Here is a 27,149-nt window from a genome sequence, read left to right as displayed (position 1 = left end):
AACAAGAAAAACAGAAACAGTATGACTTTACTCATGTGGAATCTAAAACAAAACAACCCAAACCGAACTTACAGATTGGTAGTCATCAGAAGGGAAGGAGGAGGGGGTGGGTAAATGGGCAAGGGGGGGTCAAATGTACAGATGGTAACCTGACTTTTGGAAGTGATCACTTGGTAAAGAACACAGGAGTCAAATTACAGTACTGCACACCTGAAACTTTCATAACGTTATAAACCAGTTTCGCCTCAATTAACAACATAATAAAACGAAATAAAAATAGACACCATGGTATGTTTGCTTTTCTCATATCACTGATGTGACTTCTTCAGAAGAAATAAAACACTGCATTATCAGGAACCTTAAAATGACTTCAACCGCAGAGTTTAAACTTTAACCAACTGTTAATTTAGCGAACACACTGATTCGGACCAGCCTACCAATGACAATTCCAAAAGCAAAGTCTGTAGTTGTACAGTCAGAGCGATCCGAGGAGAGGGAGCGTGGTCTCTTTGGAGCAACCGCATATAGAGAAAAAGGTTCCGTGGGCTTTTAAATTTCTTAATGTAACTTTTTTTTTAACAAATAAATGTTTAAACTATTCTCTGAAACTATAAACATAACGTACTGCCATTTTATTTCTGCTGAGCTAAGAGGTCGCGCAGACTTGGAGACTGCTGTGACTGTACAGAATGACTTACCGGCTGGGAAAGCCGGTGTGCAGAATAATTCGGAATCTCAAAGATTCTTAGGTAGCTGAGTGCTCTAGGACACCTGAGGTCCTTCCTGGGACGGCGAGCGGGTAGGGAGGGACCCTCAGGAGGCCAGAACACCTCAGGCAGGAAAGAGGACAGTGGCCGGAAGGCAACCAGAAAAGCCCTTCAAAGGAAGGGGTGTAGCTCTAACTTTTAGGCTAGATTTCTGCAAATTAAGGCTGTCACTTTCTCCACTCAAACTACTGGTTACGCCAAGTTGCATAATTCCAGACAGAAAGGATGGAAGGGGGATCAGCAAACGAGCATCTGTGGTTCAAGTCCACAAGAAGTGATTTTAAAATCAGGTCCATTTCCAACAAATTGGAATACTTGCTGTTTACCATGATTTGTGACAGGACTATGTTTCCATTATAACCCTCTATGAGATTAAATATGTTTTGAACATCTTTCTTAATTAAAAATTAATTCTTCCTCCTATCAAATGTCACTACCTTATAAAACTGAAAAAGAGAAAAGAGGAAAATACCATCTATTATCACAACTTTCCAAACTTCTGTAGAATATCAGCACGTTTTCTTTATACTTTTTCTCCACGTATACATTGTCACACATAATCTGAGTCGTTATAATAAAATACCCATATTTGGTTAATATTTGAAAATCACCTATCATGTATCCAGGGAAATCAAAACTCATCTATGAACTAAACCCCGTGCTAGGTCCCAGAAGCATAACAAGACAGGGTCCTTGTCCTCACGGAGCTTTAACTCCTTTCCAGAAATGTGCCCACAGTGCTCACAGTGGCCTGTCGTGGAAGCGTAAGCGGATGCAAGCCCCAGGCAGGCTCCCCCACACCACCGGTCTAAGGTCCATGGAGAGCCCAGCAATGGCTCACTGGTCTTTCTTCCTCCAGGGACACCTTGACCACCTCTGGCTGCTGAGCCAATGACTACTCCCTACCTTGCTCTAAGAATCCCAAATTCTTATTACTGGGTAAGTATGTTAATCAAACTTCCTTCCCAGCAACAGAATTTCTGACAGAAGGTCACCAGCTTCTTTCTAAGCACTTCTGGTAATGAGAAATGTACATGCTTGCCACACATCATTTCACCTACTTCCAGATAACCTGAAAGCGTGATGAAGCCCGTGAGCTCCAGTTATTGTCACTATCAAGGTTCTGCCTTTGGCTGGTAAACAAGATCAGGAACAAGCGTACACTGACTTGCGGGAGATGGAGGCTGAGCCGTCTTCTTCCAGCGTGGGCCCCGCCCTGTTCCTTCCCATGTCTGGATAGTAAGTTGAGTGGGTCCCCCATGCCAGGCTGGCACCATGCTTCTCCGGTCTCTCCTCAGAGGAGCTGCCATGAGTTGGGCCAATCAGCTCCCGAACATCTCGAGGGAAATCCAGACTGGCTGTTAAGTCATCGGCTGCCCCTGGAGCGAAGAGGTCACGCAGACTTGGAGGCTGGTGTGACTGTACAGAGTGACTTGTCAGCTGGGAAAGCCAGTGTGCAGAATAAAGAGGAAACCAGAAGAAAGATTACATGGCCCCAAAGAGAAGGAGCCAGAGAGAGTTCCGTGGTTCCGGACAACTTCTGGTTTCCAGCTCTTGCCCTTATCTTGATTTTTAAAAGCCTCCTTCTCATTAAGCTTGCTTGAGTCATTTTCTGTTTCTTGCAATAGAACAATCACTGGCTGACGAAGACTCATCCGTTTCCTGAGCATTCCCTGAATGCCGCCTATATGCAGTGGGCATTTGAGGACAGCTGAGAGCTGAAAACATCTTCCTCTCACAAGAAACTAGAAACTGGTGGGTAGGCGAGACTAGAACATAATCAGGGAAAGCAGGTTGGTGATAATGAGGTCAGGTTTAATGGGAAGAGAAGAGAATGCAGCCAGGACAACCAAGGGTCCAGTCCCTTCTACCACTGACGGGCTGTATGACCTTAGGTAGGGTCCCTCTCCCTCTCAGAGCCTCGGTTTCTTAAACTGTAAAATTAAAAAATTGGAAATTTCCAAGTCCTCATGTGCTTTTACTATTCTTTAAAAGCAGTGAGCCCAATACCACCTACGTATCCAGTGACAGTATTTTTAGAAGCCACGTTGGATGGAGAAGATCGTAGCTTCTGCCCAAGTTAACCACCTTGGCTGGGAGACGACACAACACGAGCGCCATCCTGAAGGCTGCGTCTGCAGTTCCGAGTGATGGGGTCAGGGTGAAGTGGGGCCTTAAAGAGCTCGTCACCTTGAGCAGCTTGCGCGGGAGAAGCTGGACGAGGGAAATGTTCTCGAGCCACTGGTCACACGTGGTCCTTGAGCACTTGAAGTGGGGCTAGGGTGAGGAGCTAAATCTTGTACCATATTTAAGGGTAATTAGTTTACATTTAGGCTTAATTAGCCTTATGTGGCTAGTGGCAACTACGGGACAGCACAGACCTACAAGTGGGGACAGATAACCCCAGAACAGAGCACACGCCTCTCCAGCAGGGAACACGCATCAGAGAAGGAAAGGCTGATTATGTCCAAGAGAAGAGAGGAAGAGACGGTGACACTGAAGGGGCCCAGACAGATCAGGAGGGTCTGTCGGGGCTGAAGTGTGGTGCGCTGGGTGTGCAGAGGACAAGAGAGCAAGAGGAGCTTTCTGGGCAAAGGAAACAGCCCATGCAGAAAGGCACCATGTGAGCGGGCGGCAAAGTGCTGTGCGCGGGCAGAGCGACAACCCCGGACTGCCACCCCCCACATCTATCCTCCCCTCTGTCCTCACAACCGCCGACGGTGCACGAGGCGGCAACAGGCTCAGCCCAAGATCACAGTCTCCCAGCCTCCCTTGCAGCTGCAAGTGGCCCATGGCATGGTTCCAGGTAACGAGACCAAGGGGAGCTCTGCTAGGGATTTCTGCAGCGGTGTGGCTCTCTGGATACCGAGGGGTCACTTTTCCTCCTTATTGTTTCCTTCTTCATCCATCTTGGAAGTGTGAGGGGAGCAAAGGTGGGGCTGCCATCTCGTGACCAGGAGGCATTCAGGAGGGTGAAACAGGAAAACAGAAAAGCCCCCAGATTACCCATCACATAAAGGAGCTACTGAACCAGCCATGTTCTGACACTCCCCAAACTCCTTGTTTTGTGAGAAAAACCAGTCCCTCCTGGTTATGCCGGAGTAGCAGAATTTCTAGTACATTCAGTCAGACAATCTCTAGAGGACATTACATTTGGCACTTAGAGGTGAGGGGCTAAAAAATGCAGAACCATCAGGGCAGAGAAAATTGGGGAGCAGGAACTGAGGAGGCATGGCAATCAAGGGTCTCTGCTCTGGGCTGGTAAAACACCCGGTCTGACTGTCCGCAGCCTGCTCTGCTCAGGGCCGCACAATGTTTGTGACATACGGCAGCATCGGGAACGAGGAAAGAAACTTCCAGAATGTGGGGTGCAGAGATTTCTCTAGGGCAGAATGATGAACGCATTCTGCAAGTAGCAACAGGAAGACAGGCCACTCTATCAAGGCCGCTCTGCCTGCCTATGACCTGTAAATCCCACCATCTGAAGCCTCGCTGGGCTAACAAAGCCATCGGCTTCTGTGACCCAAAACAAGGCCGGTGCCTGTAAGAACAACTTCCCCTCAGTAACTGTCTGGGGAAGGTGATGCTACCAAAAAACAATTCTAAAAACCAAACCCACTGAGGTAAGACTATAACCTCTCATCACCAGAACTGTCCTTAATCAAAAGTTCTCAAGCAAACACACCTGGACAGGAAGTGAACCACAATACCTCAACGTTCTGTGAAAAACCTATTATTCTCTCAAGTGTAAAATGCATAGTCTGGCACCACAAATTATTTTCAGAATTATATAAGGCCATAGTTCCAGCATTTGCTTATCAATAAATGATGTTTAAAATCTTGTTAGTGTCCATTCTGTAAATATTTTCATTCAGATGAAAGCGGTAAAACAAATTTACTTGAAAAAAACCCATTTAGAAAGTAGTTTAATGCATCCCTTGGCTTTGTTTCAGCATCTACAAAATCAAGGGCTCATCACATGTGCCAACAGCTGTAATTCTGGAGCCGCTAGCTAGCCCACGTCCAGTGGGAAGGTATGGCTTTGCTACCTCCAGGAGATCCACATTCCTTCATTTAAATAAATGATCTTAATAGAAACCATTCAACTAGGAAAATTCTAGTTCTGTTTCTAAAAATTAGGATACAATAATGCCTAAACTGGGTGCTGTATTAGCAAAGGCTAGCACTGAATTCTAGAATCCGTCCAACACAAGAATCGTTTCTTCACCTATCACAAACACAAATTCAAGCAAATGTTCCTAAAACTCAACATTTCATCACTGGGTTTAAGAGACTGGATTCAGGGGCGCCTGGCTGGCTCAGTCTGTGAAACATATGATTCTTAATCTTGGGGTCATGAGTTCAAGACCCACACTGGGCCTAGAGATAAAATAAAATATAAGAAAAAGAGACTGGCTTTAGAGCCGACTTGGTGTGAATCGTGGCCGTGCAGACTAAGTGCCGTGGGAGCAGAGGCCACGTCATCCGGCATTTTCAGCCTCCCTGCTAAGGTAAAGGGCAGGGCCACCCCCAGCAGGAAGCCACCACGAGAATTACCATCCAGCCGCGTAAGAGTGCGAACACTAAATACTGAATACATGGTAAGGATAATTACAATGGCTAGTATTAATACATGATTACTTTTATTGCAAAGAAAATAGGACTTGTTGGCTGCTCCATAATCTGCCATAGAACGCATTTCTGAATTTCAGTCCGTTGTTCGTCTCACTAATGACCACTGAGGGCTTTTTTGGTTGGAGTTTAAATCAGGATGGGATGTGCCCTTGCTACAAACCTGCAACACCAGCGTCACCTGGGAAGCTGTAAGAAATGCAAATTCTCGGGCTCTCCCAAGAATTCAATCTCCAGAACCACAAACATCAGAACTAGGAACAGCAACATGTGTCTCCATGAATCTTCCAAGTACATCTTTTAGTACACTCGGTTTGAGAAGAGCTAAAGGAAATGTCATCTTGGGCCAATACCACTAACCTGTAGCCCTCTGATGGCCTCCCTGGGATTGGGAGAGCTATGGGGGCCCTGCACCCCTTGCCTTCCCAGGTGCTCCTGGGGGCAACACCAGAGTCCCCTGTCCCCTCCCCACCCCACTCAGCCTGAAGCAGAAGGCAGGCACACAAGGCCAGCCAGCAGGGAAGCCTGGTCCTAGGGACCAAACCTCGTGCCCACCCCCACCCCCCGCCACAGGCCTACAAGCCTAACCATCCGAATGTCACCTGTGATTCTGACCCGAGAGGAGTGTGTTCACACCGGCTCACCCATAAAACCCCTCCTTAACATACGTCCACACAAAAACAGGTCCATGAATGTTCACAGCAGCGCTGTTCCTAACAGCCAACGGGCGGGAAGAACCAGAATGGCCGTCAACCTGCCGATGGATAAACAGGATGTGGCCCATCCTTACAACGGCCTGTGAACGGCCCAGAGAAAGGAATGAAGCACTAACACACCCCACAACCTGGTGAACCCTGCAAACGTGCTCAGTGAACAAAGCCACAAAGGACCAGGTAGTGTCTGATTCCATTTCTGGGGCCGAGCAGGCAGTCTGCAGAGACAGCAAACAGAGGAGCGGCTGTCTCGGACTTGAAGGAGGTGGGGGAAGTGTGGGGTTTCTTCTGGGGGGCCAAAAGTGTTTTAAAATTTGGTTATGCTAATGATTGCACAACTCCATGAATATGGGGATTAAAAACAACTGTACGTGTTTTTTTTTTAATTATACACTTTAAATAGATAAGTTGTAAAATATATGAATTATATTTCAAAAAGGTCCTTTTTTTAAACAAAACATACCCTTCCTCAGAGCTAATCGAACCTGCCTGGCAGTGCTGTAGGTCACATAAGCAGGCTGTAGGGAAGAAGGGCACAGCGGTGAGGAGGGCCAGGACGACGACGAGGGAAGCAGGCACCCAAGGCGCAGTGTCGAAGATCCTCATTCTCAGGACCGCGTAAGCACAGGGTCGGTTCTTACAGGACCCCGAAAGTGAGCGCCTCTTCTAATTTTGTGTGCAGGACGCCTTGTCCACAATCCTGCCCGGATTTTTGAGGCTGCTTCGTGTTCGAATCTATCTACAGATTTTAGCCCCTAAACATATTTTCAAACTGCTTACCATCCCCCTTGCTTGGTAAACTTCAACGGCTCCCTAGCACAGACAAATCAAGGTTCAAAGGTGACAAATCAAGATCTACTTGTTAAGCCTGGGGCACACCTTCAAAGGCTCCAGAGTTAGATCAGCCCTAAGGAGGAACTCCCTTGTCAACCAGAGTGCTGGAAGCAGAGATTCACACTGAGGCCCTCAAATCACAGGGCTTCCAGCCCTCTGCCCCTGCAGACGTCCTACCAAGTGGGGGAGGCTGAGATGGTATCTTTGTATCATCAACAACCTTAACTTCAGTCTTTGCACAAAGTATTAAGGATGGAGTGTTCAAATGTGGACGGTTAATTAGGAAAATTTCAATCAATGCTAACAATTGTTATCATGCACAAAATTAGCCAACTAAGGTAAAAATCTTGCCATTTACCATGGCTTCCCAATGACTGTAATGATGGGCCAAGAAGCACAATAAAAGGGGGGAAAACATCTACTAGCTTCAAACTACAGAAATCCATGAACAATCAGATTTCTGGCTTATGATATTTAATCTTGAACCTGGTCTTTACTCACTGCAGGAAAGCAAAGGTATAGGGAGAATAAATTAAGAAGAATTTTAAAAAACCATGCGACTGGCAACCAGAGACCATTTTTTCTTTCTTATTTTACCCCCTTCCTAGAGTCCAGTAGAAAAAGAAAACATGTCAATTTCAGAAGGTAGCTCTCTCCATTCAAATAAGCTGGAAATGAGCAAGGAAGATACATACTGTAACAAAAACAGGACCAAAAACAAAATCACAGGAGAAAAAAAGGGCTATCCGAGATTGGAAGGAACGCAGGCCCATCAAGACACAGGGAACAACACTGCCACCAAGTGGTGACGGTGCCTCAGGTCACCCTCTGCCATCTCCACCCGCAATCTCAACTGGGACAGCAAACAGAATCCTGGGGGGGGGGGGGGGGGGGGGAGGTGGGGTGTGTGTGTGTGTGTGTGTGTGTGTGTGTTTTCAAAGAATTCATGCCCAGGCCCCATCCTCACCCAACTGACGTGGCGAGGCGGAATGCAGAGGGGCAGGTGCGGTTGTATTTTTAAAACATCCCCAGGTGACTCTGGAGCACAGGGAAAGCCAAGAACAGGGGATCAAACAAAAGGTCATACCGATGTCACTAGGCTACTTCTATTTTCAGTGAAGTTTTACTTGTAGTCATTCTGCTTATGTGATCCATTAAAATTTCCTAATGGTATATAAATTCTTGAAAATTTGGCTATGTACAACACAGATCATATTTCTGTAACGGTTTTTACATGTTGCATGATATAATCATCACAAAGATTCCGAGTACATTCCTTAGTTTTGCCATTAGTGTCTATATCTAGTATCTCATCCAGCAGACTTCAGCTGATCATAAATCAGACACAGCTATACTTACAAAACCCTTTGCATGTTAGTTTCACTGGACTCTCTGCTTATACTATGGGTTTCAAATCAATAAATCTTATCTATATTAGATGTGTTTTTCTTTTTTCTATTTTAAACAAGACATAGAAAGCCTGAAAGCTTCTATTGTTGGTGGAATCTGTCAATACACAATGTAATCTGAAACACTTCAGGGAAAGCTATCAGACTACCACTAAAATTGTTCCTTGGCACACAGACATAAAGAGAAGGATATCCCCCCTTCCCCGAGTCCGGAGTTAGCTAAAAAATTATTTCTTTAACAACAAAGACTTATCTTCTGCATGATACACTTGGAGGCAAAACTGTGGAGTGTTTCTGCTACAAGTACCTGGTCAGGAGTTGACTTTCCACATTCTGCAGGCCTGACAATGGGGTCAGAGCCCACTAAGAAAACAAACACTTGAACAGTCTCTGTGCCCTGGGGGCCACCCAAGAGGCAAAGCTTCCCTGGAAAATAAGGGGGCAGGAAAGAGGCAGAGCACCACGCGTTTGGTTTCATTTGGCACATTATCAAATTTTTCTTATCGCTACCAGCACATGTGTATCACTGTATTTTCTCCAGAAAACTCTTTCCTTCTCTAGAAGCACCAGCCTTCAAAAAAAAAGTCACGGGTGACCCAGATTTCTTAGAGGTCTGAGACATGTGGGTGGTCCCTTGGGGGATCCGCAGGGATGCGTCACGGCAGAAAGAGGCACAGGAGTCCCACTCTGAGTCCAGAAGGTCCAGGCTGGATTGATCGTGGTCATTTGTTTTAAGCTCCTGCTACTCGGATTGGGCCAGCACCATCGGCATCACTGGGGCGTCTGTCAGAAAGGGAGACCATCTGGACCCACCGGACCAGAGCCTGCCTCTGCACGGGTTCCCCAGAGGACTCCAAGGACATGAACATTGGCGACCTCTCAATGTACAGATGCCTTCACGTCTTCGTCTGCGGGAGGAGACCACCTCCCCCGGCTCCACCTCTGGGGCAGGCCTATGGTGGGATCAACAGTGGGAAAGCTCTAAAAATGAGAAGGCTGCCATCCAGACTTCAGCATGGGCACCCTCTCGGAACAATGACGTCTGCACTCAGCAGTGCCCTACAAATGCAGCCCCAAGCGCTCCCAACTCTCAGGAGCTTCGCCCTGAGGCGGACTGAACGGCGCCTCCATGATACCACGTCTGGGTAGTTCGTAGTTTACTCCACTGACCGTCCCCACACTCGGCACCCCACACCACAGACTCCTCACCCAAAGAACCCAGACACGATGGAGAGAGAATTCATCTTCCTGGGGCTTCTGGGGCAGTAGCCATAGGTGGCCACCACAAACTCAGAGCACCACTGAGGACTCCTGCTTTAAATTTAAGCAATTGGGCAGCTTTTTGGATTCAATTTTATGATCTAACTATGTTTGTTTTATTGCAAAAACATCTGCTTGCCAAGTCTTTGAGTACCAACTGGGGACTCCCCTACTTACTGCTTTCCTTTCAGTGCGCTGGCGGACACCCGCCCAGCCCCTCCGAAGTTCAGGATGGGAACGATCCCACCTAGACTGTGCTAAAGTCAAGCAGGGATTCCTACAACAAGCCAATTGGTCTCTGTTGAGTTAAAAAAGTAAAACAGTCTGGGATTTGGGAGTGTTTGTGCTGGTCCTATTAGACATATGTGAGTACGTTTCTAAATAGAAATTAACTGCCTACCTACTTCGGATGGGTCTCCAAAACACAAAATTGAGATTCTTCCAACTAAATTATTTCACAGAGTTTTTGTATACAGAAAGTCACATGCCCCTGAGTAAACGCCCCCCAGTAAACGACCAGCTGATTCTGTTGTCCACCTCTGTCCACGAGGCCTTCGTATTTTCCTCATCTTGTACTACACTTAGAGCCACACTCACTGCTTGCTAACACCCTTCTCTCCAGGTCTGAGCCCATCTGTTAAAAAAAAATTAGGGCCCCAAAGTTACAGGAAATCCTATTTCTCCTTCACTTATATCCTTAGCACTAACACAAACACCATGGCTTTTAAATCACTGGCGGTTTGTTTTATTAGTATTTAACATAGTGGGATGAAATGGGTGGGACGGCTCGAATAGGGGCCTCACTTTTTCAGCTTGAAAAAAGGCCAAAAGGTTTCTAACTTAAGTGTGCGCTACCAGGAGAGAAATACCAAATACCAAATGGTCACAAGGAGTCACTCTGAGCATCTGAACCCTATTCAGGGTTCCTAGCAAGGACACTTCCTGCCCGCTGTGCTTAAGCCCTAGAGTGAGCTCCCTGTGGCCGCCAGCGGCAAACACCTGGGCTGCCCTGCCCGCAGGTCCAGCCCACCGGGCAAGGCGGGAACAGAGGCCTCGAGCCACCTGCAGCGGCACACTCACTGCCAGGGACAGTCTGGCTAAAACAATCTGGAGGAGTCCCAGCTGTGAGGGACACACACTTCAGCGTGGGGCCAAGTGGTCCCAGAGCACAGTGGAAGGAGGTGGCATGTCTGTGCCCTTGAGATGGGGACCAGACACAGGCAGAGGCTGAGGATGCCTGGTTTGGGAGAAAAGTCACAGACTGACACTGAGAAATCTCTCTCCCTCCCCTGCACACTCCAGTCCCGATGTGCACACGGAGGGGTAGACGGATGACCAAAGGCGAGTCCACACATTAAGATACTCAGAAATGGCGGGGGCGGAGGGGGAAGGGGGCTGCCTAGCTGACATGGAGACCTGTGCGCAGACAGAATAAATGCTCAGGGCAGGCGCGGGCAGGAACATCCTCTGGGATGGGACTCCAGAAGAGGAACCACACCGTGCCTCGCATCTCAGCTGGGCTCCTGTGTGGGTCACAGCACAAACCTCAGGGCACAGGTCCGTGAGCTCCAGGCCTGCCTCTGTCGCCCACTAGCTCTGAGGTTTGGAGAAACGGATTTAAGTCAATTCAAGCCTCTGCTCCCTCATCTGTGAAATGAGTGTCATAAAAATGCCAACCTTCCTAAGGCTGACAGGGAATTCAAGAATTCCTATAAAGCACCCACCACAGAGAATGCCATAAGTAATTATTATACCAATTCAGAGTCCTAAATGCTTTTATTCTCTCTCTCCCTCTCATACAGAGTACCTACACTATAACCCCAAAACCCGTTCAATATTTAATTCTAAATAAAGAGCATAAGAACATGTTCCCATAGAGGAGGAAGAGAGAGGGAGTTAAGAAATCACTAATGAGCATATACTAAGTTTGTGAAAATCTGAGCAATTTACTTGCCTTCCTTTAAAAGTCATCAAGCGTGTAAAGATTAGAGAAGCTGATGACAGAGATCATGAGTAAGTAAATCCTACAGCGTGTTACAAGGAAGGGAGTGCTAGGGGAAAAGTCAGGAGAAGGAGACCAGGAACATCTCGAAGTAGGAGAAGGAGGGTGGGATTTGAAATGGAGTGGCCAGGAGGGGCCCCCTTGGAAAGGTGACTTTAAGCAATGATGTGAGGCAGGTGAGGAGGTTAATCGGCTTATGAGAACAGCATTCCAGACAGAGAGAACAGCCCATGCAAAGGCCTCAGGGCATGTGTGGCAGGAGCCAGGGACCCCGGCAGAAGCCTCCATCAGAGAAAACAGGTGGGCGATGTATCACAATGTCACTAGCACGGCATGGTGGGAGGGGGCTCTCAGGACACCTCACTGCAAGAGATGGGGAGAACCCACACTAGCTCAGTAGCTGGGGCCTGAAGAATCGGTGAGAATTATGGGCTGGGCAGGGCAGGGGCTGCATCTGCCCGGAGCCCTGCTGTGTTCAATATGTAAAGGCAGAGATGTGCCTGGTCAACTTCACACTGCTCTCTACTCTCCGCAACGTACTGCTCATCAGTATCAAGCTTCGGAACCACCCCAAAGGACTGGCCAGTGCTCTAGCACTTCCCAAGGACAAGGTGTGTGGGCAAAGAGCTTCATTTTTGTAAAAAATGAAAACCTTTTTGAGGGCACCTAGAAATCAGTCTGACTTTTAAATAGCAATGAATGCTCCAAAGGACAAGCTACAGTCAGAGACAGGAATGTGAGGTCATGACTTAAAGCAGAAACAGATTAGGAAGGCAAAACCACACGAAGGAAACAGTCAGTGGAAGGAGGAGGTATACCAGAAGGCCAGGGACAGCATCGCGCTATGTGGGTGCCCGGCCCTGCAGCTGGGGACACTATGCTCGGAGGACAAGACCTGGACCGGAGGGGAGTCGACAGTGACCCGCAGGAGGGTGAGGGCAGTTCGGCTGGGGAGGCGCTTTAGAGGAAGTCATGGTTTCCATGACCTCCTGCCACCTGAACGACGGGAAGTGGAGGCATATTGTGTGGCTTCAGACACAGAACAGAGTGGCACCAAGGGATGAAATGACAGGGAGCAGAATCTGGTTCAATCTAAGAGATTCGCTGGAAAATTGAAAGCTGTTCTAAAATGGGACAGGCTGCTTCCCACAGTCACCCACAGCCCTTACTATACACTCAACCAGTGCACCAAGGGTTTCAAACCCATTACTGCTGCACATTTAAATACATTTCATACATCACCACACATCAGTCTCTACAGTGCCCGTGAGGTATGGTCACTGCAATACTGGGGCACTACTTTTAAACCTCGAAACCCCACTTCTTTTCTTTATTAACATATAATGTATTATTTGCCCCAGGGGTACAGGTCTGTGAATCATCAGTCTTACACATTTCACAGCACTCACCATAGCACATACCCTCCCCAATGTCCATCACCCAGCCAATTTAACACTACCCACCCCCCCAGCAACCCTCAGTTTGTTTCCTGAGATTAAGGGTCTCTTACGGTTTGTCTCCCTCCTGACCCCATCTTGTTTCATTTTTTCCCTCCCTTCCCCTACAACCCCCCACCCTACCTCTCAAATTCCTCATATCAGAGAGATCATATGATAATTGCCTTTTTCTGATTGACTTATTTTGCTTAGCATAATACCCTCCAGTTCCATCCACATCATTGCAAATGGCAAGACTTTGTTTTTTGATGGCTGCATAATATTCCACTGTATATAGACACCACATCTTCTTTATCCATTTATCTGCTGATGGACATCTAGGTTCTCTCCATAGTTTGGCTATTGTGGACACTGCTGCTATAAACATTCAGGTGCACGTGCCCCTGCGGATCACTACATTTGTATCTTTAGGGTAAGTACCCAGTAGTGCCATTGCTGGGTCGTAGGGTAGCTCTACTCTAAACCCCACTTCTGGTGTTGCTGCTATTCTCGTTTCTGCCACAAGTCACAGCTTGGCTCCCCCTCCTGGGCCTCCCTCCTGTCCCTTCCTGTTCTCTGCCCACCCCACCTGCTAACAGGGTACCACCAGGACCTAGGAGGAGGAGCCCTCAGCAGCAGGCTGGCCTCTCCACTAAGGCAGGGGAAGGGGAAGAGGGAGGCACAGCCATCCAGCTCCCACTCCCACTCCCGCTGGCAGTAAGGGGAATCAAATCCCTGCTACTGAGCTCGGCAGCTCCCCTGAGGGGCTCCAGGCGGCAGAAAGGCGCCCCCCTGTGGAGGGGCTCAGGCAGGAGCAGGAGTGGCCCCGAGATCCAGAAGGACCTTTCTGCACATTGAAAACTTTGGCCTCACGGATTTTTTTTTCTAATCTATGAATTCTGAAAGCTTTGAAATAAAATGTCAGCGGAAATATCATGCGTCCTTATTTCACTCAGTATGGCAATCGGCATAATGAACCCTCTATCACAGGGGAGACGTTTCAACAGCTTGTTCCAGTTCAAGGCTCCTAAGGGGGAAAGCTGCGATTTAAACACAGCCGCTCTGGCTCCAGCCTTCAGAAGAGGTTTCTAAATGAGCTCTAAATTCCTTCCCTAAGTTCACCTTCATGGCTCCCCAGACCCTCTGACACCGAGGAGGCCAGCTCTCTGCTTTCTATCAATACACAAACAAGTGACTCCTGGGGCCCTGCCCGGTGGACTGACAGCACTCCAGTACCATTCCAGTGAGGGGATGAGAAATACCCAGTGTTCTGTTCTCTGTCTGGAGAGACCGCGCAGCCCAGGTTTTGGGGTCTGGGGGTGATCTGCTCAGTGCTCTGGCCTCTGGGGAAACGATGCATCATCCCAACTTACTCACTGCAAACTCTGGCCCAACAGTGTTGGCTAGTCCGGAATTCACCAAGGAACCCTGTCGACTGCAAACACCATAAATAAGAATGCCGCTTGGGGTTAAACATCCACTTCTTATGGTATTTCCAGACTAAACCAACTAAAAACAGAAGCCTCCAAAAAGAGAAGGGGGACACACATTACAGCCCTGGTGCTTCTACCCCCTGGGTCACACAAGGTCACGTTCTCCGCATGGACCCACAGTGCATTCTGCTCGCCCACTTTATCTTGGGGTCCTCCAGAGAGGCAAACATGCCAGCACTGACTAACCTTCTGACTCCAGTCCCTCAGAGGCCAAATGGGAGACACCAGCGTCCATCCGGGCACTCGCCACACTTCCCCACTCAGGCAGAGAGCAGCCCTGTGGTAGGGCCCGCAGAGCTCACCGCACTTCCTCGGCCGTCAGAGCTCCCACAAGGGATATAGCCTCCCAGGCTATGCACTTGACAAGCCCAGAGTTTCCCACAGCCACCAGCCCAGCAGACCCCCTGGGCTCAGAAGTTTAGGAAGGAAGGAACTGGGTCACACAATCGGACTGTTGGACATTTCCACACGATCTACAAAAGTGAAAATGAAATCTTTAAAACTTAACTTTCTAAACTGATACACACTGAAATAACTCAATTTATGACTTTAAAAAAAAAAAATCTCACTGCATTTATAAACCCAGTCTTTCTAGCGTTCCTTTACTTACTCCTTCCTGCTGGGGAAGCTTAACACCAGCACTCCGGCCTCAATAATGGTCAACAAAAATATGTCTTTACATTTGATATGTCTTTACATTTGATATGTCTTAGGTTTCCAAAGTACTTTTGCATTCATAATTTAATGTAATTTCATGAGATAAGAAGAGCCAACGTTCACTATAACCATTTTACAGCTCAAGGTAAATAAGGTTATATGATTTATATTGCAAAGCTAGTTGAGCCCAAACCAGGCTCTTGTTTAATTTGGCAGGGAAAGCATTTTTTAAATTAAATATTAAGAACTCTGGGCGAGGGAGTGGAAAGGAGAGGGAGAAAGAGAGAAGCAGGAAATGGGCAGAGGGTGAGGAGCGCAAGGAGGGTGTAGGAGTCCCCCATGTGGGGCAGCCACACCAAACCTACTCTGCAAAGTCTCGGGGTCATCTGAGCTGCTGCTTAACTCCTGCCCAGAAGTATGCCAGGGAACAAGAATGAGTCTGTGCTACACACAACCAGAGGAACTCAAGGAATCTTTGAGAGGTCTACTATGTTGCCTTGCTTTTGCTTTTTTAGATTGTATTTGAGAGAGAGAGTGTGTGTGTGTGTAGAGAGAGAGAAAAAGAGACAGAGAGATCACGAGCAGGGTGGAGGGGCAGAGGGAGAAGCAGACTCCCTGCTGAGCAAGGAGCACAACATGGGGCTCGATTCCAAGACCCTGGGATCAAAGCCTGAGCTGAAGGCAGACGCGTAACCAACTGAGCCACCCAGGCGCCCTGCTTTGCTTTTCCTTACAAAAAAAAAAAAAAAAATGCTTTCTGATTAAAGAGCATTAGGGAAAAGAAATACTTGTTGCTGAAAATTTAGGTTATCACTGGGCAGAGACGAACTTAAGTTTAGAACTACATCCAAACTCATTTTTTACATTGTGACTCCACACAGGAAGGCCCAAAGACAAGACCTGAGAGCATAATCTGTATCTGGGAGACAAAGCAGGCTGCGAGGGCACAAGATGGTCCTCCTGTGACAGCACACCGAGGGCCAGCAGCAGACACAGCAGGGGATGTGACAGGCGTAACCAGAGCGCTGGGACCCGGGCGCCCTCCACAAGCCCACTACACTGAGGTGGAGAGCAAACCCACACTCAGATCGCAGGGGTAGGTAGCCAGGCTTGGGAGCGAGCGAGAAGGGAAGGATCCCCTGCGCATTCCCACACACACGTGGGGGAGAGGTCCCAACAGCTCGGCAAAGGCACCATCTTTCACTCGAGGCGCCAAAGGCTGCTGGGTTCTCTTACACGCATCCCTGGAGTTTGGGGATCTCTCTGGTCATTTAAGCTTCTTACCTAGGGAGCTTTAAAATCAGGGGTGAATTGACCTGAAATCTCATTTCATCTTTTCCTTCACCTAACACTGCTGTTCCTCATGCCAGAATCTCACAGGGTCATCTCCGGAGCGTACAGTACCTTCGTATCTGCTGGGAGAGTCGCAGGCTTTCTGTGGGGTGGCCACTCGGAGGAAAATCTGCTGCCTCCACGAGTGTCTCCGTGTCTTCACGGGGGTCCTGCTGCCATCGCCAAGGTGGTTAGCTTTGGAGTCAAAGTCCCTGAAAGCACAAAATGACGGACTCATGAGTGATGGGGAGATGTAATCAGGTATTTTAGCTTGACCTTTTGTTTTTAAACAAAACACTACCTTATAAATCATCTTTGTATAAGAGAACATAATCAGATAATCCTGAAAGGTGAATCAAGCCCACAGTGAGTCAACACTACTAAGGGACTGCTTTCTTATAGGACGCTTTTCACGAGATCACAAGGTTGCATGACCTTTTGTAAAAGATACTAAGAAATAGGTTCCACAGATCACTAGCTTCCAGCTGGACCTTTCCTGGCCCCACTTCAGGAAAGAGGAACTGTCTAAAGGGGGCGCTGGCAGCAGGGCCTCCATCTCCCCCAACCCAAGTGTGGGAGTATTTTCTCGGCATAGGTCTGCATCTCCACAGACGGCCGCAAAAATGAAAATAGTTAGATTACACAGAACCTTCAAGGCAATAATTACGCAGTCATTTGCTTGATGACAACTATTTTAACAACTGTATTTTTTAAACTACAAAACAAAGTATATTTATCAACACATATCATAAATATAATCTAATTAGTGATTCTTCTTCCTATTCGCAGGACTTAGGAAAGCCCATGAAACTTACACCCGCGTACACACCCACAACTATGGATCACCTTGGCTTACAGGTCAGACATCCTGACTAATTTACCAGAACCATATGCTCACTCTCCAGAAACACTATTATCACTTAGAGAACTGCTTAAGACTTTCTTGAATCTTCTGAAAACACATTAATAAACTACTCCTAGTCAAACCTGGGGAACGAAAGGACTACATTCAATAGGAAAGTATAAGAAAGAAGATAGGAATCAATTTAGCTAAAATGATTTTTTGAGTGTCAAAAAAAATAGCTGAAAAATCCCTGCATATATCAACAATTCAACACTTCTACTCAGGCTTGATATGTCTAAATTAAACCCTACCTTTTCGTATTCATAAAGTCAGAGGTGTTATTTTCATCTACAGGAGCCAGAAATTTTAGAAAATTTGGCACAGAGGAAGAAGAATGAAGTTTTTTCCGCAGGGCATTACGGTAGGAGATGCTGAGAGTTTGAGAAGAGAGTTTAGAATAAAGAAATACAAACACAAAAAGTATAAAATATAAGCTTTAAAATAAACACTTTAGTTCTTATTCTAAGAAAAAAATTAAACCAAGTCAGAAATTAAAAAGTTTATAAATGAGATTTAACTTCTGCATTCAGTCAATAAAATTCTATTTTAAATGAATGGAGTCAATGAGCTAATTCAAAAACATCAGTCCATTCAGTCGTGCAGCATAACAAGCTCCAGACATTGGCTGTGCGACACTGTGCCCATAGTTAGCAAGACTGTGCTATGCACTTTAATGGTGTGTTAAGGGTGTAGATCTCATGTTAAGCATTCTCACCAGAAAAAAATAAAAACCTAACAAAAAAATCAGTCCATCTTCCAAAATGACTTTTCCTTTCAAACTAGAAAAAATAATTTTCCTAAATTCATGAGGACATTTCTGATTTGGCACAAATCACAGTGTATAAGATCTAACACAGTTCTTGTTAAACTGTGTGTGCGTGTGTGCGTACGCACGTGCATACAATGGGCAGAGGTATGTGAAAATAAGTATGTACGAAACGGCTTGACATGAAGATCTGGCAAGAGTGATTAATCGATAGTAAAATTAATAGTAAATCAAGTCAGTTCAGATGATAGACTGAAAATAGTAAAACCAAAATCAGACAAGAACACACACACACACACACACACACACACACCCCCAAACGGTGGCCCTGGGTTCTCCCCGCCATGCAGCACATCCTCTCTGTGCAAACTTCCCAGGAAGACAAACGACACTGAACTTGCCGCGTGAGTGTGCTCACCTCTTCGGCACGGCATTCCCACTTGCTTCTCCACTTGAGCTATGTTTTAGGTACTTAAAAAAATTGGGCGAGGAGGCGGAGGGATTAAGACGAGGCGGAGGAGCAGGAGCTGAAGGCTGACCTGAGCAACTTTTAGACTCGCCCACAGCTGGATGATTCACACTAAATAGCAATTAGAGAGAAGGCAGGGCGATTAGCGGGAAGAGGAGGGGAGCCAAGGGGGCCCCCAAGGGGGGGACGCAGACTGGGGATGCAGAGGAAACAGGCCAGAGCAGGCTAGGCTGCCATCCACTTATTTCAACAGCAGCTGTCATGGGTCAGAGGATGGCTCTTCACTTCTCTTCTGTATCCACTGTCTCATTGGCAAAGGTAGTTTTCATTTAAAAAAAAAAAAAAAAAAAAAAGAGTAGGGTGGAAAGTGATTCTTGACCATTTTTCACACGTGTACGCACCCAATAGTGCTTTTTCCTCCCTTCGCTTTTTGGAAACTGACAGCAATTTCTTTTTGTTTTTTACTTAAACCAAAAGCAAAGGAAAGCAAAACAAAATCCATAGTTTTTAAAATGCATTTTTCTTTAAAGTGAACAATGACCTGCCTTGAACTCAAGGTTTTATTTCTTGTGCATAAATGAGGAAAGAGTTCATAAGGAAGCAAAAAGCAAAACAGGTATGCTAGGGAGGGAGGGAGGGAGATGGTCATCTTTTCACCCTCCTCTGCCCTCCCCTGTCCAGCAAGGTCCATTAGGAAGCTGCACTCTTGGCGAGAAGGGAAATGTACCGTCAGGAATACCCCTTTCCTACCACCTCCGCTTGTATGAAACTGCGGGCCGAGCAAGAGAACTGGGAATCTCTAGACAGGAGTGCATCCACGATCACAGAAAACGCTAGTGAAACAGAGGGCTGGGGACATGGCAGAGAGGTGGAAAAGCAGCATGGGTATGCAGGGTTTGAAGAACACAGCAAGAACCCCATAACGCCTTACACTGTTGCCTCTGAGAGGTCATATATTAAACACTAGCTCCCGGCGTGCGTCCTGCCTTGGGATCATAGTTATGCAGCCGAATTCTTGAAAACCATCATAATTATTTTCCATGGCTGACTGGAAACCAGAGGAGAGGCTCTGCTATGTTCTACAGGTGGTTTCATTTCTTCACTCAAAACCTGGCCAAAACCTCCATCCAGACTCTGCGTGATCCGTGCACGACCCCCCCGACACATGTCAGTCCCGGGAAGACAGCAACTCTACACAGGTGTGGCCCATATATTTATACACTGAGGGATTTTAAAAGATTTTTGAAGTTATTTTTAAGGGTAACTCCGTGACTGCTTAGGGTCCAGTTAATTGCCAAGGGACCCCAGAAAGAGCCAGGAGATCTTCTGCTCCCCTGCAGATTACCCATCTCTACAACCAGGAAATTCCAACTGCTCATTCGAGCCAAATTATTAAAATAAGTAAATCCAGGATAGCAGACTCCAGAATTCTCACACTGCAGGAAATTTCAGGCAGCATTCATGCCGGTTTGGTTACCCAGAGAAGCAGATGTGCCCGGGTCACAACAGCTCAGGACCGAGCCAGCCCCGGGACCCTGGGCCATGCAGGCAGCAGAGGCAGCCAGGTCGCCACTCGCGCTCCGCTGGGGACAGGATGCTGCATCTCCGTCCCAGCAGAGAAGGGTCCCGGGTCTGCCAAGGAGGACTCAGCAGCTCGCCCCTCTGCCACCTGGCCCCAAAGCCGGCAGCTAGGTTCCAGCACGCCCACCTCGCACACTGTCCGCAGGATTCCTAACTCCTTTGAGGGCCACTTCCCACCGGCTTCCTCCTGATGCTCGTACCGGCTCCTGGACAAGTAACAAACCTCTTATGTCAACAGAGTTCCTACGGGAGGAGAAGAACTCACCTTCGAGTGTTAGCTTGTGAGCCCTCGGTAGACCGTAACTCGAGAACTGTCAAGTTCTCAAGTCTGTCACCCCACGATACCTGGGCTGCCCATAACCGGGGGCTAACGGACGTGCCCCAGCTATGTATACAACAGAGTCGCATTTGTAAACAAATCTTACTTCCGGTCCCGAGGTGTCTCTGTGCTCACGGAGTGGTACCTCAGAAGTTTCCTTTGGGAGACCCCCGGAGACCCCTGAGCCGGTTCCGGAGGCTCCTGGCACTCCACAGGCAAGTGGCTCAGGGTGTTGGCGCGCCTTCGGAAGCTCTGCCGGGGTGACAAAGGGGCGGGCTCTTCTGCGGGGTGGCTCTCCGGGTCACTGGACAGGTCCTCCGAGGAGCCGAGGAGCCTGAAGGAGCTCTCGGGGGCGGGCAAGGCCTCTCTCTCACACCCAGACGGCTCCTGGCGGTAGAGGGACAGCAGGTCAGGCGTATCCCGGGAATCTCCACCCAGGGGCAGGAAAACATTCTGATGCGTAAGCACATCTGATCATAATGCCATCTAGAGGCCACCGACAATCCAAGGACATGAAGGCCCAGTAAGTGCCTGCTTAGAGACCAAACGCTGGGCTGCTGGCCAGAGGGGGAAACCTGCCCACAGCCCAGGGGGAGGACGGAGCTATTGTAGGTAAGCCGCGCACAGCCCCTTCTCCCTGTAAAAGCTCTACAGTGCTTTGAACCCGCAGAACTTGTCTGCACCGTTCACACCAATTAAGACGTTCTTTATCTCTGCCAAGTGCGTTCACACATGTTCTCGCCACATTCTTAAGGCTCTCTGACTTTGATCTAATGCTGAAATTTAACTTGGTGATCCTGAAGCTAAAAACTATATCCTATATTATTCTTAGAAAATGAAGAATCTCCCTTTAGACACTTATTGCCAGAACTCAGGGCCAATTGTTTAACTTCTTTCTGTATCCCAATTTTCTCAACTGTACAAGGGAAGAGAGAAAATTTATCTCACGGGGTTTCAAGAATTCGGCAAGGTAATCCAAGTGAAAGTGCACTGTAAAATGTTATACAAATATAAGTTACTGTATCAGGTACTCAATGAAGCTACTGAGGGGTAACCCCAACATTCGCTGAGAAGCATGACAGTAATACCACAGTTTTTCGAGATGTACGCTTTTTCGAAGAGATGAACTAGTACTCGGGCAATTCTATGCTTAGCACTGTGCCCAGGACATGGTTGGTGGCCAATATATTTTTCTCCAATCAAAGACCATATAAAATAGGGGGCAGGGCTAAGGTGCAATAGCTTGCCCTGATGAACCTGCTAGAGGGAATAAGTAAATCAACATGGAAAGAGTAAAACGAAATGAATGCATCTAGTGATGGACTGAAGAATCTAAATTCTATCTGTTCATTTGCTATATGGTTGAATGCCTTTCAGATGATATGTATTAAGGATTTTAATTTTTAGAAATATATGTTTATTGAAGGGAGAGATTACATACATTTAATTTTGTAGGAATTAGGAAAATTTAATTCCCAACATACTACAAAATATTAGTTACCTTTAAATATAGCTGAAATTTTTCATTCTTCAAGACTCTGTAGTTCCAAAGACCTTTTAAGGATTTAAAATTTTGTCTAAGACAGTACATCACAGCAAACAATTTCCATTATGCAAACTTGTTCATCTCAACTCTTACTAACTTCCTTCCAAATTATATGAAGGAGTTAATCCTTAATCTTACACCTAAAAGGGCCACTTGGATGTTCCTCAACAATTAGATGATCAATTTACTGGTAGAGATCCAATTATGTAAAATAGCTTATTTTTACAACAGTTTCTCAATCTCAGGATAAAAAAAAAGATGTGTAAAGAAGTACACATAAAGGGGTGTCTGGGTGGCTTCAGTGGAAAAGCCTCTGCCTTCGGCTCAGGTCATGATCTCAGGGGGCTGCGATGGAGCCCCAAGTCGGGCTCTCTGCTCAGTGGGGAGCCCGTTTCCCCCTCTCTCTGCCTGCCTCTCTGCCTACTTGTGATCTCTCTGAAATATAAATAAATAAAATCTTAAAAAAAAAAAAAGATACTCCCACGCACAATACAAGCAGGTGGCTTCTGAAAGTTGCACTTCTCTTAAGATTATACAAATTCAAGCTTCGTGTATTTTCCTAGATCTGTGCTTCGGAGAAGAATACAAAACAAGCGGTAAGACTTCCTGGAAAAGTCACTTGAGTGACACGAACTTCTTCACAGTATCTTTATTTGCAAAGATCTGGAAAGCCTCTTCCCTATCCACTCCCATGGGTGCAATGCGTAGCCTTTACAATTTAATTCAAAAGCACCATTGCCCCCATTTCTCTGGTTCCACTGATCCAAAATAACCACCCTTCCCCTTGGTTCCTGGGACGGCTACATTCCCGCCATCTCTTAGTCTAACTCTCAGGGCTCCTTCCATACTCTGATGCTGCTGTCACTGGAATGTCACTTCCCAGGTGAGCTCCTGAGGACAGGGGCTTTGTCCCATTCATCTGTTAAACCATAAACTGTTTCCAAATGTGAAGTAAACTGTACGGTAGAACCAATATATGGTGGACAGAGGTCAGATGACACTCCATCCCACTAGATTTTAACACAGAAAATCCTTTTCAGAGGACTGGTATCTAGAGCCTTGCCCCCCCAGAGACAGTCCACAAACCCGGAGCACCCACGCCACCCTGGAGCTTTTCACAAATGCGGCATTCCAGCCCCCCTGCCCCGCCCCCAGCCTTCTGAGCCAGAGGCTGGATTTTCACTGGAACCCCATTAACAGTAGGCCTGAGAACTTAAATAGCCCCTTCCAAGGCAGTGTATCTCAAGGGATCGACTGCAGGTGGTAGGAACAATCTTGTTGGTCCGCCACGAACATTTTTAATATTAAAAAGAACCAAAGAGAACAGTGTGTGTCACAGGCTATTTATGGTAAATACTGTTTGGGACAATTTTAATTCTGGACGTGAGTGTGTACGTGTGTGTGTGTGTGTGTGTGTGTGTGAACGTGTCACAGTGTTAAATGAGTTTCTCACTGTTGGCCATGGTCTAAGCGCTCTGGAAGCCACATGTCCAGGAGGAAACTCAGGAGAACTTCGGAACTGTGTGGTCAGGAGACAGCTCCCCACAGCCTCCGTCTCTGTTGCATCTGAAGTGGCTTTGGTAGCAGCAGGAAAGCTGGGCCCCCCCCAGCACAAACCCCAAACTCACTTCCTGGTGGTTAAAAAAAGTTGAGGCTGCTTAAATGTCTAGAAAGCAAGAAACAAGGACATGGACACAGGTTTGTCACCGAAGAGAACCGCTGGCTTGCTCGTTACCACGAAGCTGTGCTTGGGGAGAGACCCAAGGGGCGAAGCTTAGTTGTCTGATTCACAAGATCAGTAATATTTAATCACAATCGTAGAGCCAGCCGAAGGGTCAAAGTATTCAGGCTGCAAACTTCATGCAATTCACAAACCCACTTTGGAGGTTTTCCCAATTTCAATTATTTTTCGTACTGGCCAAGAAGCCCATTAGCTGTTTTGTGATAAACGACCTCCCAGGCTCTCAGGGATCTCAAACTGTGACCGCGTTTCTTTGCTTATGGAAGGACCACTGCTTTGTGACGTGAGACTTTTCAGTCACAGAATTGCAAGACCCTCCCCCTGCGCCAAGGATTCTCAGGCACCAAACTTGTCATGACGAACAACATGGGGCTCCCTGGGGTCCTTTTGTAGGCTGTGTGGGTAGCAGATGAGCACGACCCATCTGCTGACTCCGTCAGAGGTCACAGAAAGGGAAATGTGCTTACTTTGCTCGTGTTCTTTAAAGTGCTAGACGCGGAGCTGTCCAGATCCAGACTGGCGGAGGGTTCCTGGAGGCCTCTGGCTTTGCTGCCCTACAGAAAGGAAAGCAGTCAAGTTAGGATCCCTTAGGCTGCTGCAAAGGCGTCAGCTAGAAGCAGCTTGGTCTATTTAAACAGTCTCGGGAAAAATGCATCTACTGAGAAAAGCTGCGGAGCACATATATGCATTAAGATAATCCACATGTCTGGGTGCCTGGGTGGCTCAGTGGGTTAAGCCACTGCTCTCGGCTCAGGTCATGATCCCAGAGTCCCGGGATCGAGTCCCGCATCGGGCTCCCGGCTCTGCGGGGAGTCTGCTTCTCCCTCTGACGTTCTCCCCTCTCATGTTCTCTCTCACTCTCTCTTTCTCAAATAAATAAAATCCTTAAAAAAAAAAAAGATAATCAACATTTGTTTGTTTTGTTTTTTTTAATAGCGCAACCACCTAAATGTTCCTGAACACCATGCAGATGAGTCATTCGGCAGGGATGACGGGCAGGAAGAAGAGACAATCTGTCTCTGAAGAAAAGCAGTGCTAAAGCAGGCAGGCTCAACACCTCTCTCCCGAGTCCCAAGCTGTCACCGCCCACCAGCAACAGGACACTCAGACATTCTATCCACTCAGGAGCTCTCAAAGGTGGCCACCTGGTTTTGTACACGGACTGCTGCCAATTATCTCTAAGGATGTTGCAAAATTCTGAGAAACACCTTCAAACAAAATAAAATTCAACTAGAACAAAATTAAGCATGGTTCAAATGGAATATATCATGAAATTTTTTTTAAAAAACCAACAACAATAAAAACAAACATACCCTGTAAGATATTTCAAGCTCCAGAAAGATGTGAAACTTTCAAAGAAAATCAAGCTCTGATTTCTTAGGCATGCCATCAAAGGTCATCTCCACCCACTGTGGTGGGGAGCACAGAGCACGAAATTTCTTAGGGAGCTCCCAGATCGGTTTCCTAAGGAAACCTATATTTCCTTCACTCTTCCTGCAGAATGCAGTCTGCAAACATGCCTGTGAAGGGCGAGATACTAAATCTCCCAGGCTCTGGGGCCCATACTCTCTGTGGCAACTACTCAGCTCTGCACAAAAGCAAACTAAGAATACAGGCAAATGAATGCATATAGCCGTGTCTCCAAAACTTTATAAAAACAGGAGGTGGGAAGCACTTGACCTGAGCGCCACAGTTCACTGGCCCGCTGCAGATAGGCCTAGACACATGCCAGCCATGGCTGACGGTGAATGGCTTTTGAAGCTGTGCTTGGTGGCACTTAGGGACAAGGGGACTCATGCTTTACTACATCTAATCTGTGCTCTTCACAGAGACTGGCCAATGAGTAACATCCTTTTGGGAAACAAAAATACCAGGCTATGTAAGAAAATTTCTTTTAACCTAAGCCAAGTTAAAAACTCAAGTGTGGGTAACCTTGCTCTAAGACAGAGAAGACATTAAAAAGGTTTTTACGCTTCTGTACTTTACAACAAATACTGACGGCACAGAAGCAAAGAAATGAGGGTGCCTGGCCGGCCCCACTGGGAGAGCACATGACTCCTGCTCTCAGGGTCGTGAGGGTGAGCCCCATGGTGAGCGCAGAGATTTCTTCAAAGGAAATTTTTTTTTTTTTAAGGCAAAGAACTGAATCTTATGTTCTCTTAAAAAGCGATTTTAACTTAGATTAGGAGAAATTATGCTACTTACCCGGGATAAAATACTTTCTAAAGACTCTGTTAGAGATCTCTTTGCTTTGTTTTTCAGCATATCTAGCCTAAATCGAGTGGCACTCGGAGGTAACTCACTTCCAATGTTCTCTGCTGCGATCTGGGAGGTCTAAAAAGTGAAACAATGAAAAGTTAAGTCAGTCACTCACGGCTTGCTGGCTTCCTTTCTTCCTTCTCAAAGGAACGATCGCTAGGATACATCTTTTTGACCCCAGGCCACTATTCTGGCCCTGTGACCTCCTCTCACCTGCTCCTCGAAGGCCTGGCTCCAAGTCCAGGAAACAGTTTGCTTCAAAGTGTTGCTCTGTCCGCTCCAAACAAAACAAGGAATTGTGCTTGGAAACTACTCCATTAACCAAGCTCGAGAGCTTGGGCTCTGTGGTCAGCATTAGAGCCATGTCACTCACTAACTGGCCCTGGACAAGTTACTTCCTCTCTCCTCGCCTTAGGTCCTTCCTCTGTCAATTCAGACCCGCCTCAGGACCTAATCCAAACGCCTTGTTGCGAGAGGAAACAGGTAATTTACCGTGTAAAGCTCTGAGCAGAGCTGCTGGTGCCCAGGTGGATAGCGTTAGCTCTGCCAAGCAGAGGACAACTTGCATTTGGGGGAATTTCAGAGGTTGGAACAGATTAAATTAATCACCTGAAGAATCTACTCCATAACCCTAAGCCAATCCCTTTGTTGCTTTCTGTGGAGCTCTGTCTTCTCCACTTCTGCCTCTCCCCCACCGAAGGCTTCCGTCACCCCTTCCCCCTGCAACCACGCTTGCCCCCCTCACTGACCAAGACAACACATGCATCTGCACCCCCGCCCCCCAGCTCTGGCCAAGCGCACATGCACGAGTTGAGAGCAGCGAGGAGCCCCGGACAGCAGCTAAGAGTCACGACTGCTGACGTCCACTGAGCGTCGGGTATGTTCTTGGGGCTTTAATGTGTGTTGGTTCATCTGAAGCTCAGAAGCGGCCTGTGAGGAAAGCTCCCCGTGTCCTCAGTCTGCAGGTGGAGGAGCTGAGGGATGGTGGGTGAAGACCTGTCCAGGGCCACAGAGCTGGGGAGCCGCAGA

The 27,149-nt window shown here is 47.2% G+C and overlaps 1 protein-coding gene across 2 annotated transcripts in view; it reads right to left on the bottom strand.

Annotated features, from left to right (window-relative positions):
- TBC1D1 (TBC1 domain family member 1) overlaps positions 1 to 27,149 on the bottom strand; it is a 226,762-nt gene that overhangs the window by 65,307 nt on the left and 134,306 nt on the right. The window contains exons 9-14 of one of the 2 annotated variants that reach the window (XM_080796164.1): positions 26,067 to 26,195; positions 24,329 to 24,415; positions 20,681 to 20,961; positions 18,624 to 18,785; positions 17,691 to 17,810; positions 16,608 to 16,747 (exon numbers count right to left, since the gene is read on the bottom strand). In XM_080796164.1, coding sequence (XP_080652290.1) covers positions 16,608 to 16,747; positions 17,691 to 17,810; positions 18,624 to 18,785; positions 20,681 to 20,961; positions 24,329 to 24,415; positions 26,067 to 26,195 — 919 coding nt within the window. The remainder of the gene's footprint in view (positions 1 to 16,607; positions 16,748 to 17,690; positions 17,811 to 18,623; positions 18,786 to 20,680; positions 20,962 to 24,328; positions 24,416 to 26,066; positions 26,196 to 27,149) is intronic. The other variant, XM_080796165.1, reaches the window with a different exon arrangement.

Source organism: Martes martes (genome assembly GCF_963455335.1).
Source record: "Martes martes genome assembly, chromosome: 2".
In the NCBI taxonomy this organism is placed as follows: Eukaryota; Metazoa; Chordata; class Mammalia; order Carnivora; family Mustelidae; genus Martes; species Martes martes.
Note: the sequence above shows the minus strand (reverse complement) of the source record. Positions and strands in the feature narration are given on the sequence as shown.